At 39.3% G+C, this 22,682-nt stretch overlaps 3 protein-coding genes across 4 annotated transcripts; 2 read left to right on the forward strand and 1 right to left on the reverse strand.

Moving 5' to 3' along the window:
- Positions 1 to 265: 265 nt before the first annotated feature.
- On the reverse strand, positions 266 to 2,191 carry uba52 (ubiquitin A-52 residue ribosomal protein fusion product 1). Its single transcript, XM_010785854.1, has 5 exons — positions 2,134 to 2,191; positions 1,593 to 1,704; positions 1,103 to 1,189; positions 841 to 943; positions 266 to 421 (listed from the first exon to the last, which is right to left on the reverse strand). Exons 2-5 carry the CDS (start codon positions 1,693 to 1,695, stop codon positions 328 to 330), a joined length of 387 nt encoding a protein of 128 aa, XP_010784156.1. The 5' UTR covers positions 1,696 to 1,704; positions 2,134 to 2,191; the 3' UTR covers positions 266 to 327.
- Positions 1,711 to 7,423, forward strand: LOC104958142 (uncharacterized). Its single transcript, XM_010785853.1, has 9 exons — positions 1,711 to 1,824; positions 3,541 to 3,974; positions 4,210 to 4,319; positions 5,070 to 5,158; positions 5,531 to 5,631; positions 6,162 to 6,283; positions 6,501 to 6,690; positions 6,766 to 6,851; positions 7,185 to 7,423. The coding sequence occupies exons 2-9, from the start codon at positions 3,743 to 3,745 to the stop codon at positions 7,311 to 7,313; spliced, it is 1,059 nt and encodes a 352-aa protein (XP_010784155.1). The 5' UTR covers positions 1,711 to 1,824; positions 3,541 to 3,742; the 3' UTR covers positions 7,314 to 7,423.
- A 1,934-nt stretch (positions 7,424 to 9,357) lies between these two features.
- On the forward strand, positions 9,358 to 19,871 carry arrdc2 (arrestin domain containing 2). 2 transcript variants are annotated; one of them, XM_010785856.1, is made up of 8 exons: positions 9,358 to 9,439; positions 10,195 to 10,449; positions 16,582 to 16,799; positions 16,900 to 17,002; positions 17,103 to 17,359; positions 17,473 to 17,635; positions 18,097 to 18,263; positions 18,472 to 19,871. In XM_010785856.1, the coding sequence occupies exons 2-8, from the start codon at positions 10,197 to 10,199 to the stop codon at positions 18,523 to 18,525; spliced, it is 1,215 nt and encodes a 404-aa protein (XP_010784158.1). In that variant the 5' UTR covers positions 9,358 to 9,439; positions 10,195 to 10,196; the 3' UTR covers positions 18,526 to 19,871. The 2 variants fall into 2 exon arrangements, with proteins under 2 accessions (XP_010784158.1, XP_010784157.1); XM_010785855.1 differs by lacking the exons at positions 9,358 to 9,439; positions 10,195 to 10,449 and adding an exon at positions 14,380 to 15,030.
- The last annotated feature ends 2,811 nt before the right edge of the window (positions 19,872 to 22,682 follow it).

Genomic DNA, 22,682 nt, shown 5'->3' on the forward strand with positions numbered 1-22,682 from the left:
TTACTGAATTACCCAGATAAGAGGGTAAACGGACCTTTGACGAAATGCTGCTAAATCATCCTTACATTTTCCTTTGGAAACATTTGGCAAAAGTAAAAAAATGTATTGCACCAATTGAATTTGTCTAAGTCACTCTGGTTACTTTCCCCATGCAGTTTATATCACCTTGAACAGCATTATGATCCTGTATTACACACGTGATTTTTACTAAACCAAAAATATACAATTTCTCCCCACCACATAAAAATACACATCAGACAAGGAGCACCATTTTCTCACATTTATTTTAACACAAAATGGCATAGAGAGCCGATTTAGTTCAAATGTCTACTTCAGCTTCTTCTTGGGGCGAAGGTTGTTGGTGTGGCCACACTTCTTCTTGCGGCAGTTGACGGCACGGGGGTGCAGACGGGCATAGCACCTGTAAAACAAGCATTCAGGAGTCAACTATTAAGTAAAATCTTCTGAACCAACAATCGATCATACAGTTCTTAAAACCACAATATTTATTTATGCTAGCAACTTTAGGAATATCTTTGCCGCCACATGGAAAAACTGCATCTGGTTTTAAGACCCAAGTGTGAAAAAAAGTGGCAAAACTGTTGGATTTTCCAATTCAGCAAATATTTACAATTAACCACAACAACTTGCAATCAAACTACTCATCCACCTTTTTAATTTGTGAAGTTCATCACTTAATTTAAACTGCACCCAAACCACACTGCTTTGGGTGCAGTTTAAAGTGTTTTAGTCAAACCCTATTACTTCACAGTAAATAACAGCAGCATTGAACGCCAATTGATTTAAATAAATACTTAATGATTTTTTTAAAGAACCTACTTGCGGCAGATCATCTTGTCGCAGTTGTACTTCTGGGCCAGCATCCTGAGAGAAGGCTCGATGATGCCTCCACGCAGACGCAGAACCAGATGCAGAGTGGATTCTGGGGGATAGTTCAAAAAAATTGATGTCAAGCTCAAGTTGTCACATCCAAAGACAGCACAACAGAAAATCCTCTCCACTTTAGCATTTCACAAAAAATCCTTTTACAGTTTATACTTTTAAAATAATAAAACATGGATTTACACAAAGCAGCAGTTACCTTTCTGAATGTTGTAGTCAGAGAGAGTACGTCCATCCTCAAGCTGTTTGCCAGCGAAGATCAGACGCTGCTGATCTGGGGGAATTCCTGAAAACACAATAACACTTAATAACCAATTTATAATTTACCACGATCAACCATTTTATTTTAGTACTGGAGGCAAAGTGCCAAATGGTTTAAAATACTGTTAGCTGTACTACAATTGTTTATTTTAATGTCTCAACAATAACACACTTGTTCCTGTATTTAAAATTACAATATTGTTCTTTGAACTAAATTAATTAACAGTTTGACTAATGGTGCAGGGATTTAAATTTGCCATTATACCAAGTCTACTGGCTTGATCCAAAGCAGATTGTAACAGTATAACAGAGCATTGATCTTCCACATGTACAAAACAGTAAACTAAAGCCATATGTTTAAGTATAAGTTGATAGCCAGCAAGCTGTCAAGACCACCCTCAAGTTACGACTCAAATGTGATGCCTCACCTTCCTTGTCCTGGATCTTTGCCTTGACATTTTCGATAGTATCGCTGGGCTCAACCTCGAGGGTGATGGTCTTCCCCGTCAACGTCTTCACGAAGATCTGCATGTTTGCAGGCTGAAAGAAAAACTGAAGTTAGCTTAGTTTAGAGACGCTCACTCAGCTAACCAAACAATAACTGAGAGCATTTTTCAAGTTCACGACACAGAGACATACACTTTCGTTAACACCGAAATGGTAAGCGTTCCATCATTTTACAACCTTAATGTGAAATGTGACAAGTTGTTCGGCTATTGGTTAGCAGCTATCGATGTGTTAGCTAATGTTAGCATCAGAGTGAACTCGGTGCGGGGCCTCGCCACATGCGTACCACAAGCGTGGCGCTCAGTCACTATTTTCTCTATTTTCTGATTTCTAACAGAGGCCGAAATGCTTTATAGACATTAACAGTCGATATGGGACAACCACATACTGTTTTAATCGCATTCAACAACTCCACGTTCAATACAATTCGATGAATATGTACTAGACAAAATGTGTACCCACCCGGCCGTTAGCTGAGCCTCAACGAAAAGAGAGCGGAAAAGGCTCAGGCTGCAATACGTCACTTCCTATTTCTGGTTTCCTTGGGAATAAAAGCCTACGAGCGATTCTTTTAAATTAAATTAAGAAAAAATACATTCGGACTTAAAAAAATAACAAAAAAGGAATATTACTTGTTATCTAGTCACTATTGCAAACATGTATAGGCCCTAATAATGAAATCCGTTGTAAATTATAACTCAAAGGTTACGACAATTATTGAAGTGACCACACACTTCAGCATATTCAGTACATTTTTTATTAATATTAAGATTATTACAGAATTGTTTTTGTTCTTATTTTTTTTTATAAATGTTGTTATATTACTTTTAAATTGTTATATATACATGCCAGAATTATTTTTCACAAAATCGAGGGCGGCAGCGAGAAGTGTGACTCATGCTAAGAGCTGTCACAGCATTTACACTGTGCGCATTTGTGGCTAATTAAACAACAGATAATAGGCTAATGGGTTTTGTGTTTGAGCACCTACGATTATATTCCTCTTCTTTCTGAAAGGGGGTTCACTAAAATACCCCACAGCAGAAGACCTATCCTTCAGTGACAGGTCTGGACCCCTATCTGACTGACAACTGCTGTTGTAAAGTAGAGCAACATTGTGAACATGCACGATGCATTTCGTGAATTTATAGTATGTCCAGCATACAAGTGTATCATTTCATTACATTTTATATAAGATTACATTTAATTTGCAGGGTTTTCTAAAAAATAAATGTCCATATTTAATTTGCAGGGTTTTCTAAAAAATAAATGTCACAGGCTATGTAACGTGCATGTTAATAAGTATTTATTTGAATGTGGTGTGATATATCATATATGCATATAATGTGTTTTTAAATGGCAAAACTTAAAACACTTCCAATGAAATTGCATTGCTCATTCATTTGCTAAATGAATAATGCAAGTTGATATTGTAAGTGTATCTAAGGTAATTCTGAATTATGCATATAACTGTGTAGTTACACAATTAGATCCTCAATTACAACCAGAAAAATGTATTAATTTCTGGCAAGATTATTCCTCGAGTGAGAGCATTTGTTTGTGTTAACCTGGATAAAATGTTACTATTGAATAAATGTGTATCCAGTCCACTTATTGCATTTGGCTATAGGTAACTGGACACCTGACATCAGCAGCAACAGTATCAGCATCATCATGTTCCATAGCACAGAGGTTTCCATGGTGAGGCATTGCAGCATTTTTCACCTGCTGCAGAAGAAGATGGCTAGTACAGTAATGTAATGTGGCAGTGGTGGTATTGAATATGTCTGCCGTGGTGAAAACACTGATCCAAGGCCGTCCTGTCGGCAAAGACTTCTTCCTGTCTTCCAATATCCCATTTCTGGACAGGGACCGCCCGGATGCATTCTCAACACGTTTTCAGGAGGAATACAGGCCTTTTACTTCCAAGAAAGCAGTACCTTTTAGTCCACCTACAGCAGCCCAGGTGGACCACAAAGACTTGAGGCACATCAAGGAGTACCGGACAGACGCAAAGGAGTCCTACCATGCTCACAAATTGCCACAAATCACCCGCATCCCAGCCTGGACCATGCTACAGACTAACTTCAAGATGCAAACCAACCCTGGGGAGGAGGCTTTCCTCACCACACAGTCCCAGAAATTCTGCCTCCAGCCTTTCCAGCCCCCTCCCTCTCCTATCCGACAGATAGAAACCCCCAAGGTGATCCAGCATGCAGAAAAGCTGCCAGAAAGCACCAACCAAGCCTCCTACACACCACACATTTGCTGTCCTGTTTTAAAAGCCTCAGCCAAACATCTGGGTAAGTGACAACATTAGTTATTTATTTTAGATTTTCTGAATACAAAGTTAAATACATATTTGAGTATGGATTCAGTGTCAAGCCATATTTGATTGACATGAACATGAATACAAACCCAGTTAGAAATGAACTGGCAACTGTGTTGACACTACAAAATAACAATGAGAATAGCTGTGTGAGTGTTTACCTATGAATTCCGAAGAAAGAATGCAATAATTAACTTTTTTCTCTGTAGCAGAGGGCTTTCCCACGATCAAAGGGGACAGGCGCCATCAAAGTTTGCTCTCCCAGTACAAGAACAGCTTCTTGGGAGCCTGGAGCAGAGCAGCTGTGCCTGTGGAAAAGGTAACAGCAGCAGTGTTGGACATGAGCTATCAAAGGAAACACTGCATGGCTTGACTGAAAAGACTCATACGATGGTTTTAAAAGTAAAAAATAAAATGTATTACACACATTACCACATTTGATTGGAAACAACATTGGCACTGAGTCTTCAAACTGTACCAAAAGTCTTATTTTACTCACATTCAACTCACATTTAGATATTTTCTTCAACTATTTTTTACATTTAAATTCCCTCATAATATCCATTTTAGGGGAAAGTTATGAACTTTTTACACCACTAAAACTATAGTCACTATAGTTACTTTAAAGATTAGGATTTTTACATTCAAAACACATAATCAGCATATAAAATATCAACTATTTTCACAGGTTCAGTTACACAGCTCAACGTTTCTACATCCGTAACTATGCAGATCCCTCTGTGTTATACTGGTTTAGGCACAGGAGTAGGTTAAGAAAACCCATCAAATGTTTTATTATTCTGTTTTTTAAATATAACTAGTAATCTTTAACTACTCAGCAGTTCCAGGGAAGCTGACTTAGGTTAAACAACAGACTGAATAAAAAGGGTAAAACTGAATGCAGCACAAATGTGTGCATCCTAAGTGAAGACTCTATGACCTGAAGTACCAGCAATATCAGCTTTGAGTATACAACAGTGCCAGCAGTATGGACCTATTTATGAAGCTATCCGTGAAATGGGTGTTATAAGCACAAAACTATGAGAACTTTTACAATGTTTTTCCTCAGCACTCCGGAGTGGCTATGGGAGACCCTGTGAACATCGTAGAGAGAGAGACGACCCACGCTGCGTCATTCAGCCGGCCCACTGGCTGCAGGTCTGCAGCCTTTTTGCTTCTCTGGAAAAACTCCCACCATGGGACCCAGTTAACATCCTAAACACACCAATTTTATGTTAAATTGACCATTGACCAAATTCACAAACTCAGGAAACCATTGCTGTATAGGGCCTTTTGTCATCCTTCAGATCTTATTTCAGACATTTATTGCTCTCAGTGCATAATTTGGCTCTTGGTGAAAACATTTCACATTTCAGTGACTCAAAGTCCTCAAAAAACTAAAATATATAATAAAATATTACATTTTAGAAATAATATTGCCAATCTTAGAAGCTCAGATTATCGTGTATTGAGTTTCTTCTAACACAAATATAATAGCATATGAAAGCAATTTCTTTGATTTTCATTCAGCCCACCTGTGCTGACGACGGAGCGTTTGAAGCTCAGCCTTGGAAGTTTCTCTCCGATATGGTCGTCCACAACCAGAGAAGCCTTCCCTCACTACAAGATTGGTGAGATTTAATATCCAGACAGGTTTTTGCCCCCGGGGTTTCACTGTTTCTATCTGGCAATTGAAATCTATTACCTATTTTACCACAGTGAAGATCCCTTTAGCCCATTAAATAATTATTTTGAGCTTTTAAATGTTACTTGTGGGAGGCGTGTGGCGCAGTGGGTTGCGCTGATCTTCAAATCAAAGGATAGCAAGTTCGAGTCCCACTGCAGTCAGGATGTCTTTGTGTCCCTGGGCAAGACACCTCACCCCAAATTGCTCCTGTGGGGATTGCCCACAGTATTGAGTATGTAAGTCGCTTTGGATAAAAGCGTCTAACAAGTAACATGTAATGTACTGTTTGATCTCAACTAGAAAATGGTAAAACAGCTGGTGCTTTTTCAGCAATTGTTTAGCACATTACATTCATGAGATACATTTTTGTTTCCAGGGTATCATCAGAATTAACTTTAGGTAACTCAGAAGATGTGTGTGTGCACAGTGCATATTTCTAACCATTTTTACGATTTGCAAATGTGTTTTACCTAGAAGATCCAGTTGTTGTGACAAAGAGGAACGAAAATTACAGTTCCTTGCCCAAAGGGGACACCGATACCCGCCGCGACAAAGAGAGGATGTCTGTCACGACCAACAGAACCTCTTTCTATGATGTGAGATAACAGATGTTCTACATCCTTATTTGTTTTTGTATTTATACTCATAATTGCATTAATCATAAAGATAAAACAATTTTTTCACTTCAGGTACATTTTGACCTTTGTATTCCTATTTCTTTAGACTTTGAAGTAGATTTCATGCAGTAAGTTTAAAGTGTTATGCAGTGATGCTATTGTGCCATATTGTATAATACTGGCTGTTCCCCTGTAGCTGAGCCTAACAGCGCTTCCAGTTCATGTACCCGGAACTGACCTGATGACCAAGAGCCACGTGCAGTTCGGCCCATCCCGTCTGTCGAGCATGTGCTACTCGACCACGGCCAAAGAAAACTTCAGCAAACAGGATGGAGAGCGGGCCAGACCAGCCATCCCGCTGCCCAGCAACATACTGAGTGGCGCAGGTGATTGATCAGTTGCATTTGTGTGTTTGAAAGGGGGTAAATGAAGATATTAAATGAGTTTAAACTGTTTTGCAGAACGTGACTTGAACCCCAGCACCACCAAGTGTGATTACCTCCCTGTGAAGGCCAGCAGACGGACACCTTTTCCGTCACAGCAGAGGGTGAGAGGTCACAAACTTAAATCAAAAATGCTACCACTCACCTATGTAATTTTATTGACAGAATCAGCAGCGTGGTAGATCCATAATATTTGTTTTTAGTTGTAGTAACTGTCATAGCAAATAATAATGTTGGTATAGTTAAAATTGTAAAAAGTGTGTTAGCTAAACAAGTACCTCCTGCAGCAGTTTATTTAATAAGTAGTTTGCACATTTTGACTGCTAATGCTCTTGAGAAATTGGATGTAATGCATCCCAGTCTCATGTGAACCTTTTTTCCTGCATAACTCATCATAATGTTATTATTTTGTGTGCTTCTCTTTCTGATAATCTTAGAGCCACCTCAGGTTCCCGCTGGCCCATCAGTACTTCCGCACCATCCACAGTGAAGAGTACACTGCCAAACCGTTTGTCTTCCAGCGTCCCTGCCTCAGCCAGTTAACCACCAATTTTGTCATACAGTAACTGAGAAACACACCTTGGTGCTCTTGTGCTCTTCTGTACTTTTTTGTCGATTAATAATCATAGTTTTAACTCAAAATCACACTGTTCAAATGGGCATGTACACAATAAAACATTAACAAATACTACACTGAAGGTCAGGCATAATGTAATACTAAAAAGACCAGATTGAGCTTGATGAAAGCTGTAAATTGTAACACAAATATATTTTTCTCTTATCATCAACCTGAGCAAAGAAGTAATTACATTTAGCTTCTTTGTTTGACTAATTGAAGTGCCTCCAGACATCCAAAGTCAACTAAATATTCTATTGGGGAAAAAGGATAGGGATATGTAAATAAGCTACTGTCATGTTTCTTATATTTCCAAGATATATTTGAAACAACCTTAAAAAGAGGTGTGATATTACATTTGTGTGTAGAACTTAAACACTGATCCTGTGAATCACAGCTCATCAGAACGTGAAACCCCCTCCACTCTGTCATTATCCCTAATATAAGTGTTATGTGTTTTTTCAATGTTTGAGCTAAAAAGATAACTCTTCACCCAGAACAGTACAGGTTGCATCAGAGTGTGAAATGTTGAAGCACTGTGCAAGAGCAGCTTTAGCAAGTTAGGTGGCTAAAACATTAACCAAAGCCTTGCCTGTCATATTTAGGCCATGGAGAGGTGACTGTCCTACTTCTACTCTGTTTACACTGTCAACAATAACTTCTAAAAAGAAGGTTAGCTTCTGTGTCGTAGAAAGATTTGTATCCCCTCCTTAAAGGATGATTGACCACACAACTTTCTGAAAACAATCTGTGTTGTAGCAATAACACAGCCTTGACCCAAAGATGCAGGCCCTGCTGATAAAAAAAGTTGGCAGGCAAGCAGGTCTAAATAAACTGAATCTGGAGTTCATCAACCAGGTGAAAAGGCAGCATTCTCAGTTAGGAGCTTAAATATGAGCTGGCAAAAAGCTTAGGTCCAAGAGGTACAGCTTCAACAACATGGTTAAGTTAAGTATCCAGAATCGACCAGATACGTCTTGTTTGATTTGCCTCTCAGTTGTGCCAAGAGCCATGCCAAATTAAGATAGATTTTCAGCCAGATATGTTAATTTAAGACCAAGTTTATGACACTTTCATATTAATTAACTGAATTAATGTAGTTTACTTGTGCACCTGGTCAATTGAAATCAAATATTTTTCAATGTGTAAGTATGAAAATTAGGAAAAAGGACATACTTCTGGATCATACCTATGGCCTTGCTGGTTTGAACGATACTGCTATAAACGTTTGACCAAGATACATGCAAAGGTCTCAACAGAAATCTTAACAATATGATTACAGTATAATGTTATTTTGATACAATATCATAAGTTAACGTCACAAAGTATATGTCTTACTGCATTACCAGTGATTTGATTTATTCACCATAGGAGTTTTATTATTAAGCTAATTGTTGCTTTCGAGTACTAAGGCACGTGGTTTAAATAAAACAAAAACAAAACTGAGGTGATTCAGACTTGTTCTCAGATGTGTAAGCTTTTTGTTAGTCCTACTACTGTTTTTGAAAAATTCAAGTTTTTATAAATTGTATTTATGATAGTTATTTATTTCATCACAGACGTGTACGATCTGTACTTTATCAACAGTTTGCATATTGACCATAGGGTTGACCATATAAATAATGACAAATTAATTATAGTAAATGACCAGTGATTAAAACGTTTTAAACTCTAAAAAACAAGCTGCCTTCAAAATAAAAGTATACGTCAAAAACAGATGGAGTCAATCTTTTGCGTATTTATATCACTACTTTCTATGACATGTTTCCTATATGCCACATTCATTCAATATTCTGCCCATATACGAATCTACGCATAAACCCAAAAGGACAAAGGGTGAAATCTGGTGAATTAAGACATGCTTTTAATTTGAAGGGTCTAACCGGAACCTCACCTTGTGAGGCTGAGTTAGCTGACGTGCAGTCAGTCCACGCTGCTCTCCTCCTCCTCCTGCTGTCCTTATAAAGGCTGGGCTTCCTCTGAAGTTGAACACCCAGTCGGAGTGAGCACACGTTTTGTTTTTTCTACCGTAAACCTCGGCTTAAAGAGGACCTCTACGTTGCTCCAGACCTGTCGGTGAGTTTTTAAAAATAATATAGACGTCAACTCAACGTGCACCACTCATGGGCAGCACTCTATCTATAAAACGTAGTCCCGGATCTGAATCTTGATTGGCTGAAACTAGTCCTCAGCCGTTTATAAAATACACTTAAACAAGCACCGCCGAAAATATAAATGTAATTAGACTCACAGAATCATATTGATATAACTTAGAATATTATATTAATGTTTTTTTAAATGTCATAAAAAAATGGCATGCTACTTATTTGATTACGAGTCGTGAGTCGTGACTCATAATGGTTTTATTTGTTTATTAGTTCAATGTAAAAGATAATTTTCATTTAAAGAGGCTAGTATACTGTCATTATTAAGTAATCTCTTTCTGCAGTATTTCTTTTAACCACAGAACAATAAACATTTTGTAAAAACAACAAACAGATTACCCAGCATTAGCTACTCTTGGGCTGACCCTGGCATGTCTGCGACCCTTAACAGAACCACCCAACCCCATCCTAAAAATAAGATCCCTCTGATAAATAACAAAAAAATTTAAAATATGTTCTGTTACTTTCCCAATTATTTGTAAAAAGTTAATAAAGGATTTCATATATAGGCCTATTATTTGCTTGCCCTTGGTCCCCCTCTGACTATTTGCAGTGTGTTTTTAACAGCAATGGAAACCAATTCCCAATACACACATCTCTACTATACACAATGGGTATTTCTTACAGCTCCCAACCTTACCAAACTCTTTATTGTCTCCACTCCAGGAATGACGTTGAACAACATAAAGTCTTTCAAGCTGGAGCTGGATGGTCCAGCTGATGCAGCGTTCACCGGAGGGGAGCTGGTGTCCGGCCAGGTGGTCCTAGAGCTCCGCAGGGACACCAGGGTGCACTCCATGAAGGTGCAGGGTCGAGGGGTGGCCATGGCACACTGGCTGGAGAACCGTGGCATGAACTCAGTCTATAATGACTACACCTCCAAGATCACGTACTTCAGAAAGAGACAGCATCTGATTCGAGGTCAGTGGTAAAGGCTGCAGATATATGGTTGATAGTACTCTTCGTGTTTATTTATATTCACTGTGTTTATTTATCAAGATAACCACAAGTAAAACCCAGCTGATTTGCTGTAACAGGTAACCTACTAAACTTGCCATATACTGTTTTTAATTGTGTCCTTAATTTCTATATTTTGGGTTTAGTTTTTTTGTAATTTAGCAAAAAGAAAAGCAATTTATTAGAGCTAGTTCAGTGAAGAAAGCCAATCCAAAAGCTGTGCGAAGGTGACTAAATAAACTATTGAGTAGATGTCATCCCCTATTGTATTAGTATCATATTCTTGTAAGATATCATCCATCTTTTTAAAGCTTTGCTGTGATATACATAGTAACAGAACATCAGCATGTATGGCAGCTGGTGGATGTAAAAGTTATCTTTCTAAATTGAATAATGTGCAGAAAAAAATGCTGATATGCTCTTTCATGTGCCAGCTGGTGGCCACTGTATCTTGTAGTTGCTGAAGTTTGCAAAATCAAGCCACCTGGGCCAAATTTGTTGCATGGAAACCTGGGAAAAAAGTCGACACTGGCTCATCCAAATGCATCTGCTAAATAACCTAATTCTAATATTAAACACAAATCCATTAGTGCTGAGTTCAAATAAACACTACTGGTTAACTCAGTTCTATGTTGGACTTAACATTCTAAAGTGAGAAATGCCCTGGGCGTGGAAAGCACAAGGCAGCTTAAAATCCGACAGGCAGAGAATATAGGCCATAGAAGGTGAGTAAATAAACTGTAGACAGTGGTTACTGATTTATCAGATGCTCTGTAAACAGTATCCCTGGTTGTCTTCAGTCTGATTGGAAAGGTAAATAAATACGAATGGTGGTGATATCTTGGATAAAACAAAATGTGTGTTGTTGCTTTAGCAGAATGTTCAAACAAGTTTCAAATTGCAAATAAAGGTGCACCAGGCAGGTTTTCTATTTTAATAGGTCAATTTCAGCTGAAATCACACACCGTAGTTGGTTGTAAGAGGGACGAGGCGCATCACGTGTAAATGTATCATTGGTGCTCGAGTTGACTACCTGAACTAGCTCACAGGCTTTGCCCAATTGATTATCCATATTTTTAAAATCATTTATAAAGAATGAAATATTAAACATTTCATTTGCCAGTTACTATCAGTAACCAGCGCTGATATTTTTAACTGGTGCAGAAAAGCAAGCTAACTATTTAACTTGATAGATTACCAGTAATCGACCGTTTATCAATATTTACATTTAGTGTTAATTTATCTATTATTTATCAAGTAAAGTTTGATGTTGCTGTGGTTGTTTTGAGAAAATTGCTTCAAGCCCTCTGATTGGCCCATTGAAACAAGTAACCTGATTCGCCAATTAAAACAAGATATTTGATTGATTAATTGAAACAAGCCATCTGATGGCCAATTGAAACATGGCAATTTTATGATCCACTACATCAAGACATTTGATTGGTCTATTGAAACGAGCCATCTGATGGCCATTTGAAACCCAGCATTTGATTGATCCACTACATCAAGACATTTGATCCACTACATCAACACATTTGACATTTGATACGGTTTACTTCCAATAGATTTTCTTGGTAGTCTACATGTTACATATACCTACCATATTATATACATCTAGGACAAACGCACAGCAGGGACTGTGTTCTAGGTGGCGCTGTAGAGCCTTTTGCCATGACCATCATCCTGACCCCAGACCCTAATCATACGGAGAAACGGTTCTGTTGCTATGAAACAATACAATGTTGAAATCAACAATATTATTTCTAAATCAAGTCTGTTTCTGGATTGTGGACAGGTACCACCATTAGAGAGCTTAAGGTGCTGTCAGTGTGTTTGTGGTCTGAGCTTTAAATGTCTTTCAGACCGACATTCTGTAGACCAATGTTGTCTATAGAATCTGTGAAGGAAATAACAGTGCCTTTTTTGTTTTTACAAAGCTTCAGCTTCTCATGTATGTTTCAAATCCCTTGAGGAAATAAATCTGTCATATTGATGTTTTGTTTTTATGTGCAAAGCAATAGGATAAGCAGTACATTTTATGTTCAAAAGAAGAAAAAAGGATGCTGTGTTTGGTTCTATTTACATGGGACATTAAGTTGTGAGAAAGTGAAAGACAGGGTGAAGGAAGGAAAGAGTAAGGGCCGGGAGCTGTTTGAAAAATGCAGCTGTTGCCGCGGATACTAGGAAAACAACACGTGGCTCCCCATGGCCCGTCCTCCTCCACCAGACAGCTGCTGCTCTCCATTCATTTTACAACATGTTGTCGCTTATACCTCAGTTACCTTTCTGTGTTTTTTGTAAATATTTTAAGCTTTTTTTCCCCAGTATAAGAAAATAGTTTGGTTTTGCATTCAGGAGTTCAAGTTTAAGAGCTGGGATTTGGAGAAAAAAAAGACATATCTCTCATGCAAACCCATCTAAGAATAACACTTTATCATGCCCAACTTTGCTCTTAAGTATGTAGTGCCTCAATGTTAATATTTTGTAGCAATGTAGCACACTCAGCAGTAGCTCTTTTAGTGAACAAAGAGAAATAGATGAATGAATATGTTTACTTTAGTCTGCAGCAGTAGGAAAGGGCCTTCAGCCATGATTAGGGTGCTCATATTGAGTCATCTGCATAGCTGTAATGTTTATCAGGCCCAAAGTTGTGTGTAGACACCCACATGTTCATCTTATCAGGTCCCAGGCAGGGAGACAGAGCCAGGCTGCTGCTCCCGGACACCAGCAGGTGGCGTGCTGGGCTGTATTTCTCCCCAGTTCAGAACTTTCTGGATATCATTCAGGAGAAAAACACCAGTGATGCAAATTGGACAACTGACCTCCCAAAATGTCATAATTCTGCTGCTTATTTCACCAATTTTACTTGAGGAAAGGAAAAGCCCTTTGTACTTTCTACTTGTAATCTTACCAGCAAGGAGTGAATTAACAGTGAGGAGATTCTAAGTTGGAAAGCTCTTGCAAATGCCTAACTTGATTATTCTTCTATTCTAATCTACTTTTAAGTCTTTTCCCAGAATCACACACAGTTCAGTTCAGACTGTGTAAAAACATTTCCTTACAGCTGTGCACATTGCCTCATACCTAGCCAGATGGTGGCACTGGAGAGCCAATTTCTTGCTCTCAGGGAACAAAGGAGAGTAAACAACTTTGTTTTTCTCAGACCAGACTTGATTTTTGTTGCGAGGACTTTTAAATTGAATGACAAGACTAACCCAGTGGGGAAACGAAGCAGTGTTTGTTTGGTTCATTGATTGCAGTATTTGCAAGAAAAGTCAATTTGCTCCAAATTGTCTTTCTTTGCAACTGTTGAAAGTGACTTTAATGTGTTGTGAAAAGGCTGGATGGGTGCTATGATTCATTACACGTTGCATACATTTTCGTTATTCTGGAACATGTCGTTTTTTCTGTGATGTATGTGTTGTATGCTTTTATCAATCTATCATTGAAGTTTGAATGACTAGTACAGGGATCTGCTGGCATAAATTGCATAATATTGTGCATAGCTGTGTGTTTTCCATATGCTGTGTAACGGTATGTCAAAAGTGACATAGAAGAATTGGAGTAAACAACTTTGGTCCAGAATGAAACTATTTTTCTCTGAGCTGAGCAGGGCGGATCTCTGCCAGAAGGAGGCATGATCAGAGCCTGTTTTCTTCGAGAACCTGTAACCATCAATCACCAGCAGGCCCTGTTTTCCTCTCTGCTGCCTCCACATGCTCCACACCCAGTCTCTATGTTTATTATGTTGCCTTCAGGTTCAGCGCGGAAACTTGATAAGTGAGAATTTTACTATAAATCTAAGTTCTCAGGGCTGGACTGTCAGCTTATTTCACTCGTCCCACACAAAGTCTTTGAAAGTGTGATTACTTATGGAAAAACCTGCTGCAATGTTTGTTTCTAACTCCAGATCTCCAATTGAAACTTTCTTGATAAGTTTTGTTGTTGATTTTGACCAAACAAAGTAGCCAAATGAAGTTGGATATCCCTTTTTACAAGTGCAGCACTGAGAAGTCTGTACAATGGAGGAGCTCCTGAAGGCAGCATCAGCTCTCAACCCTCTCCCTTACATAAAACAATCCCGCCCACTTTCTTAGCCTGCAAATAGGGCTGCAGACTGAAAAGCACTTCTCAGTTTGAGCTTTAAACAAGTGACTACAATTAACCTGCAGTCTGAAGATCCACTTCATAACACTTTTGATATACTGCGGGGAGAAGATTAAGTGAATCACTCACTTTTGCTTTCGAGGGGAATTACATAGCCTGCAAAAATGATTTTCGGCAAGTTAAAAAAGTTTGACATCGTCTTCGACTCTCCGGAGGTGGACTGTCCTCCGGTGTTCAGCAGCGGGGACGTGGTGTCCGGCCGGGTGGTGCTGGACCTGTCCGGGGAGAGTCGGGTTGAGTCCCTGAAGTTGCACGCAGAAGGATTCGCTAAAGTGCATTGGACCGAGTCCCGGTCCGCCGGCTCCAGCACCGCTTACACCCAGAACTACAGCGACGAGGTGGAGTACCTGAACCGGAGAGAGGTGCTGCTGCAGGCAGGTCAGTCCGCTGTGCAGGCGCGGGGATGGGGGGGAACCTGGAGGAGCATCATCTCTGTAAACTTATCAAAGTGTCGGCTAGCATGGGGATCCAGACCTCTCATTGAGCAAATGCCAAAAGAATGAAACGATAGCAGTGGTGTTTTTGACACTGGTCTAGTTGTTTGTTTGCAAACTGGGAATATTTGTTGTTATAATTTAGAATGAGAGTTTAACGGATCATAAACACAGTCTTGCTTTTTTCTGCTGCAGTCAAGTTGTGACTTGTTTTTGTAGTGCGGTTGTTGTTTTCCTCACATCTGAGATGTTTTGTTGGCTATGTCTTGCTTTTTAAACTTGTTGCTGTTTTAGATGCACAATTGACTGGATCATTTAATTATTTCTGAAATAAGTCTAAATGAAGTTTACCTGTTTTTAGGGAGCCTTAAGAGATTGGGTTTCTTTTTTCATGGCCACTTCCTTGAAGAAGTATAAGTCCAGATTACAAAAAAGCTCAAAAGATATACTAAGGGATATCTAAATCACTGTATGTGACTGGTAGTTATTTATTCTGCAGTAATGTTTTTTTGCCATAACTGAAATATATATATAAGTATAAAAACATTACAATATAAGTTGAGAGGAACAGCTGCTTTATACCTCTTTCTCAATGTGAAAACTTCTGTTGAACGAAATGTTCTTACACTAGAATTCTCCTCACTCGAAGAAACTCCTGGGTTGTTTTTCTCAACAGCTATGTGGGGGAGCCTCAGGTTTCTGCCTTCATTCATTGGGCACAGAGTTGCTCCAAGTGTCGACAGGAAGTTTGAAGGTTTTTTTTCTGGTGTGCACAAAACCATACAGCAGAAAGCTCAAAACAACCCACTTGACCCATTAAGAGGATTAAACAGGGATAGCGTTGTTATTTAAATCAAGAAAGAACCTCCAGCTAATAAAGTGACACAAAACACGTCGAGTCTGTTAAACACGAACACGTGTTCCTGGACCTGTGCAGCAGGAAAGAGGAAAAAAACAACCACTGAGATGGCTATATAATACAGCTTGAGGAAAACATGTTCTCAGTCAGCACAATAGAGCAGGATCCGCCCCTCTGAGCAAGCACAGAAGCCTTGTGATTGCATAGAAAGAGAAAGAGGGATTTCTATTTGATCAAGAGTCATGCTTTTAAAGTCCTATTTTTACTTTCCCAGAAAGTCAACCTTTTCTAATCAAAGTTTGAACTAGTTTCTAATCAAACAGTTTTATCAGCACTTAGTTTACTTCTTCAGATGAATATACTGTAATGTATTCTTGTGACTCACCTTACTCCACATTTAATAACACATTTGATAATCAATCCCAGTAAAGTTTGAGAAACGTTTCTTATTTAATAGGGCTGAAATCAGTATAACATTTCTTTATGTATGCTTTATTACACCAACACAAAGGAATTGGTTATCTAGTAATTGTTGTCACTCTAATGTCCGGTACTCTTGAAAGGAAAATAAATAAACCAGAAGCAAAAACAAGTGTGTGAACAGTTACTCAATATTGAATTTTCTCCTTTCCTCAGATAATGGTGAAGTTACCATCCTTCCTGCCGGCAGACACGAGTTTCCATTCAGCTTCCAGCTGCCTGAGGAGACGCTGGTCACCTCCTTCGAGGGAAAACACGGCAGCATTCGTTACTGGGTCAAAGTTAAGTTGCACAGGCTATGGGCCACCGTCAGGAAGATCAAGAAGGAGTTCACAGTCATCGAGCCCATCGACATCAACACGCCAGCCTTGCTGGTGAGAATCTCCACCTTCACATTTTGATTGTGTCATTACACACTTAATGGTTTTCTGGGTATTTTGAGGCACTATGCTCATTTCTTTTCATCATTCCCAGGCGCCACAGGCTGGAACGAAGGACAAGTTGGCACGTGCATGGTACCGCAACTTCGGACAGGTGTCTATAACTGCAAAGATCGACCGCAAAGGCTACACACCAGGTGAGAAGCTAGCCCCTAAAGCAACTCGCTCTAAAAACACAATCTTTATGTGCCATTTTAGAAGTGAATGCAATTTCTAACATACCTTCCCTCTCCGCAGGTGAAGTGATACCTGTCTTTGCGGAGTTTGACAACTGTACCTCCAGATCAGTTGTGCCCAAAGCTTACATCACTCAGACGCAGACGTTCATCGCCCGCGGCAGCATGAAGCAGAAGCGAGCAGTGGTGGGCACGCTTTCTGGTGATATTGTAGGAGCCAGATGCAGGGAGACGTGGCACGGCCGCGCCATCAAAATCCCACCTGTGGGTCCCTCCATCCTGCAGTGCCGCATCATCAAAGTGGAGTACATGCTCAAGGTGAGTCCAGTCAACACTGGCTTAATGTCTTAGGAATGTAAAAGTTATATTCCCTCTTTTCATGCTGCACGTTGCAAAGATGTCACTAAAAGCTCCTCTTTTCCTCACACCAGGTTTGTGTTGATGTTCCTGGGACAACCAAGCTGTGCCTGGAGCTGCCTCTGGTCATAGGCACCATCCCTCTTCATCCCTTCGGCAGCCGGACCTCCAGCGTCAGCAGCCAGTACAGCTGCAACCTGGAGTGGCTCCGCATGGCCATCCCCGAGCAGCCTGAGCGTAAGTTTAATTTATTACTGCACTGATTTTCACACAGACATCTGTCAGTTAAAATGGGATTGAAAACCCAGTTCTTAAAAAACATTTTTTTACACAAGCAAAGTAAAAAAGCAAGTTAAACAGTGTATACTTTCCATTTGCTTTTTTTCAAGAAATATCATCTTCCAAATCATTGAATTGCTACTTCTCGCTTTTCAAAAGGCCTTTCTAACTGTTTGTGGGCCTGCTCCCTTTAGATGTTAAGATCGCTGACTGACAGATGCCAACATGTATAAACAAAGATTTAGATTTAGCAGAGATTCATGTTTGATCAAAACACTGTTTGTCAGTGCAGAAGGCAGCAAATGTTAAGTGGGTTTTCAAGAGTCTTAACTGCACTGATGACTCAGCAGCTTAGTGTTTGAACCTGTGTAGTTCTGTTCAGTCAGACCAGTGGGCTAATCCTGCTTCTTTCCCTGCAGCCCCTCCAGAGTACAGCTCTGTGGTGACTGAGGAGGAGGCCGAGCAGCGCAACAATGCAGCGGTTCCTACATCGCAACACGCCGAAGACCTGAGTGGGATTCTGGAGCGCCCCCTCATGGCTTTTGTCCAAGAGTTTCGCTTCCGACCTCCGCCGGTGTACTGCGAGGTGAGTCACCAACTGCTGGAAACAACATCCACCTACAACCAGGGTTCTCTCAGTTTAATTGGCATAGATAAAGGCTTAGAGAGAAGTATTTTTTGTACATATGTCAGTGGGTGTAGGCAGAATGTATCACAAGGCTGAAGGTTTTGCTCAGAGAAATGCCTAGTTAGCCTTCATCTTATGTTTCTTTATTTCCATTTTCTGCCATCAGGTTGACCCCAACCCTCAGCCCTTAAACATGAGACCTCGCTGCATGACATGTTGAACCATGAGCCCTGACTGAGCGTCAAGCGACCTAACTTAAAGAAAAGAATCAAGAGATTTATCTTCTCCTGGATTACTGCTCTCTGATGATGGCACCTGATCCCACTGAGTGTCGTGGAGAGAGACTGGAGCCTCACGGAGAGTTCAGGAGACGGAGCTCACAGGAACCGGATGTGTGTGGACGACTTAGTTTCACGTCCATAAAGAAAAGTGGACATTTTCCGATTCTGTTACAAGAAAAAGAACTACTCCAAATCAGTTCCTGTTCTCCCCAAGTGATTTATGGCTCCTTTATGAGAAGCAAGCTGTAAATACCTCCCAATCAATGATTCCCTCATGTGAAGCGAATTTTGTGATTTAAGGAGTTTTGGACATATTTGTGGGGAAAGATCACTTAAATTGTCAGGTGGAGAGTTGAAATTGCAACTGGTGTTCAAATGTTCTAAAAAAGCACTCTTTATAAGATGATTTATTGTTGTCCTCTTTGATAACCGTACAGAGAAAAGTGCAATCTTAACTTTTCAACTCTCCTTGTCCTGGCAAACTCAGCAGATCTTAACAACCTACAGTGCTATGCATTGTGTCAGTCATCAGCAGGGAGCCTGTGATGATGTCTACTGTGACATACTGTATTTGAAGGTGTGAAAGTGGATCAAGTCAAGAAAGCAGTTGTAGATGTACTTTATGCATGCAGGTCACATTATGTAACAGGGAATAATAAGTCTGCCTTAATTAACTGCTGTCAAAGATTGTATGAGAGTTTCAGGGAGTTGTTCTCTCAAAGAGATTAACAGCACTGAATGTATTCTTCAATAACTTGGAACAAAACGATTGGATTGTATGTGTATGAATTCCAAGAGAGGCGTTGTGTTAAGGCTTAAGGCACTGAAGTGTCAGATAGCTGTGGTTGTTGATAAAATAAAAGAAGCAGTTTGTGTATAGAGCTGCAATACGTTCATATATTGGCTCTCCCAGCTGCTAAACCAAAGGAGGAGGAGGAGACGCTGAGCCACGTGGTCTGGAGCTTTTGATGGGAGCCAGATGCATTGGTGCTGTGGGGAGCGCTTTGTGACGCCTAACCAGAACACAGTGCTCAGCGTGCAAGGCCAGCCTTAAACTGGAGATGCCACTGAAATGTCTGGACAAAAAGCATTCCAAAAACTGACCGGAGGATTATGTGTTCGTTCCTCAACTTCCAAAAAAAACTGTAAAAGTATGAACAAAGTCTTAAGGGTCAGCTGTGCGACTTCTGTGGCATGCACTGAAATATATTTTTATAGAAATTGTTTTTACACAATCTTACCAAAGTTTTATAAACTTCTTTTCTAATAAAAAAGATTAAAATGATGTTTGCACTCAGTGTTTCTTTCAAACCTTGACTGGTGTGTAAACTACACACGTCTGTTTAGCAAGTTGCGTGCCAGTGGATTGGTACATCATGTTCAAGAGTGAGTCAAACTGATGTTTGCCAAGGGCAGGGTTCATTGGAGAAACAAGCTTGAATCAGAGGATATAAAACAATAATTACAGACTCAAGTTGAGCCTCTTACAGCTTTAATAACACACTTGTTAATCCTGTTTACTCCGCCACACAAAAGGAAAAGGTATTTATTCACACCATTGTATCTGTCAGATTGTTTTCAGCTCTTACATGGATCTCATTTAGTTTCCTCTTGTACATTTTGTACTTGGTTTACATGAATATTCAAAAGAATCAGTTACTTTTGCCACATGTAAACACACAACATGTAAGGAACAAACAAGCAGCTCAGGGAAGTATACATGATGTTACACAAAGCTTTAAACACGACTGAAGGCCTTCTCTGGGGTTTGATCAGGGAACCATCTTAAGGAGAAAGTTAAAGAAATGTGCAATGTGGAGGAAACCAGAGAGTTTCAGTTAGAAGCTTTTATACTTTTTGTTGTGTAGATTTTGCCAGAACTTTAGACCATTACTTATAAATGAAAGTAAACAGTATCTGAGATTATATGTTCAGCTACTTCATCATTCAATATGAGAAAATAAGATAATGCTCGATAGGAAACTCAAAATGAAAGTAAAAGTTTGTTCCATGTTAATCAAAAGGAAGGATGGTATTGCACCCAATTGAGCAATAAACTACCCGGTGTACACAAACACATTGAGCACTGTCACCTGACGGGGGATTTTCAGGAGGTGCTGATGCAGCATCATGTTAAAGCTGCCATGATCATAGAAATGACACTCTAACCAATGTGGAGAAGAACTGGCAAATAAAATAATTAATTAATCATAGAACAAAAACTGATTTTATAACTCAATTAAAAATCAGTTACCTTTGTCGACTGGCCTCAGACATGGTGAGTGAACCCAGACTGATCTCAGTCTTTGGTATCAGTTCTCAGACCTTAAATAAAAAGTAATACATGAGAATTAAATCAGATTTAGTGCTGTAAAAAATGCATCAATGTTGGTGGTACACAATTGCTATACTAGCTGAGAAACACCCCTGTTTAAAATACCTTTACCATCAAATAACACAACACAACATAACCTTACCAGTTAAGGTTTCACTTAGCTCTCTCAGTATGAAATGAAGGCATTTAACCTTATTCTTATTTGCTGGACACAGACTGAAGGGTTCTACTTGCAAAGCAGAATGTAGTATTCCCCCTAGTCATAATGAAGTGTAACTTAAAATGACTACCATTAACCAACTACGATCCTTTTGTATTTGTATCTGACCGAAGCAAAGAACATCCAGGTGTCCGACACTCAGAGGTCGTGCTGGTGTTCACCGCAGCGACCCTGTAATCATGTTTTGTAATGCTTTTGATTGATGCTCTGAGTTTGAATGAGTCATTTAACATTTGAAATTGTTTGTTACCTCAGTTGTTAAACCTGCATGTCTGGTTTAATTATAGCGCGTCTCCTCACATCATTTTGAGTTGAGTTAAAATTGAGGTGAGCCACAGAACAAAAACTACTTGTAACCCTAACCCCCTAACCCAAAAAATAAGCCCACATGTATTTTACAAGGCAGTACATGACTTTGTTTGTTCTAAATCTTCATTATTCAACTTTGTTTACATAAAACATATCTGGGTTTTTATCTGGAATTTGTAGCTGCACCTACTATGACCATCATGTTTTATCTGATATAATCCTGCAATTATGATCTCTAAACCAATTGCTCCACCTCAAACAACTGAAAGACTACTTTTACTTTAATCCAAGCATGTCATTGTGACACCCACAGCTTTGCTTTGGAAAAAACAAAATCTGGGGAACATTGAATGATAACTGGGTCAGTGATGTGCTCCAAGACATCTGCACATCCTGTTTATCTCCCAATTCACAAACACGTAGAAATACTTCCACTTGAGAAAAAACTAACCTCGACCAACAACAACCTTTTCAAGAATGATTTCAATGCTAAATTAAGATAACATAGACAGACGAGATTGATACAGACAAAGTGTTTCAATTCTGGACACGTTTGAACTAGTAAAGTGCCTTCTCAATCACTGGTTACATTACTGAGGAACAATGAATTACAAGCTGGTTGCTTCGAACAAACTGTAAACAAACAAGCCACTGATTGATCGTTTTTGTATCACTAAAAAGTGTGTAAACAACCTCCCTTAGGAAATGATTACTTTAGTTCAAGAGAGTAAACAGTTCTGTCACAGTTTTAATACAGCTTTTTGAAACATGTCTGTCAAAAGTAAGCATCCTGAAAGAGTGTCCTCAGTTGTGGGTATGCAAAAAGGATTCCTTGTGTAGTTTTCAACACACACACAAAGATACACTCTGGGAAAGATAGTCAACATTTTTATCTTCACCACATTTCAGGATGTAGTTTTGCTGACTGTACAGTCTGGCTGTTTCATCAAGATGTATTTTTGATGTTGCCACCCGTGAAACGTCAACATTATTAGTCAGACTAAACTGTCTTTAACAATAAGTGCAAAAATAATCACATTTAGTTGGTTCTATCTTATTCTATTTCCCTTTTCTGTTATCATGCAATGAGCATGGTAGCTGCAAACTAGTTTAACTTTAGCTTGATGAGATAATTATAATTTTAAAGTGCTCTGAAGCACATAGATTTGAAGCTCATTAAACACAGATGCTCTTAAACATGGAAATGACGAAGGAGTTTTGAATGATAAAAT

Source organism: Notothenia coriiceps, unplaced genomic scaffold (assembly GCF_000735185.1).
Source record: "Notothenia coriiceps isolate Sejong01 unplaced genomic scaffold, NC01 NC01_scaffold00028421, whole genome shotgun sequence".
NCBI classification, from domain to species: domain Eukaryota; kingdom Metazoa; phylum Chordata; class Actinopteri; order Perciformes; family Nototheniidae; genus Notothenia; species Notothenia coriiceps.

Bases quoted from the DNA above. Each gene is read 5' to 3' on its own strand.
- arrdc2 (XM_010785855.1), top strand. From the start codon at position 14,757: ATGATTTTCGGCAAGTTAAAAAAGTTTGACATCGTCTTCGACTCTCCG. The intron at 17,003-17,102 runs GTGAGAAGCTAG...CCCTCTCCGCAG, and splicing joins CCGCAAAGGCTACACACCAG to GTGAAGTGATACCTGTCTTT. The intron at 17,360-17,472 runs GTGAGTCCAGTC...TCCTCACACCAG, and splicing joins AAGTGGAGTACATGCTCAAG to GTTTGTGTTGATGTTCCTGG.
- LOC104958142 (XM_010785853.1), top strand. From the start codon at position 3,743: ATGCTACAGACTAACTTCAAGATGCAAACCAACCCTGGGGAGGAGGCT. The intron at 5,159-5,530 runs GTCTGCAGCCTT...ATTTTCATTCAG, and splicing joins AGCCGGCCCACTGGCTGCAG to CCCACCTGTGCTGACGACGG. The intron at 5,632-6,161 runs GTGAGATTTAAT...TGTTTTACCTAG, and splicing joins CTTCCCTCACTACAAGATTG to AAGATCCAGTTGTTGTGACA.
- uba52 (XM_010785854.1), bottom strand. From the start codon at position 1,695: ATGCAGATCTTCGTGAAGACGTTGACGGGGAAGACCATCACCCTCGAG. The intron at 1,190-1,592 runs GTGAGGCATCAC...TTGTGTTTTCAG, and splicing joins AAAGATCCAGGACAAGGAAG to GAATTCCCCCAGATCAGCAG. The intron at 422-840 runs GTAGGTTCTTTA...CTTGTTTTACAG, and splicing joins GACAAGATGATCTGCCGCAA to GTGCTATGCCCGTCTGCACC.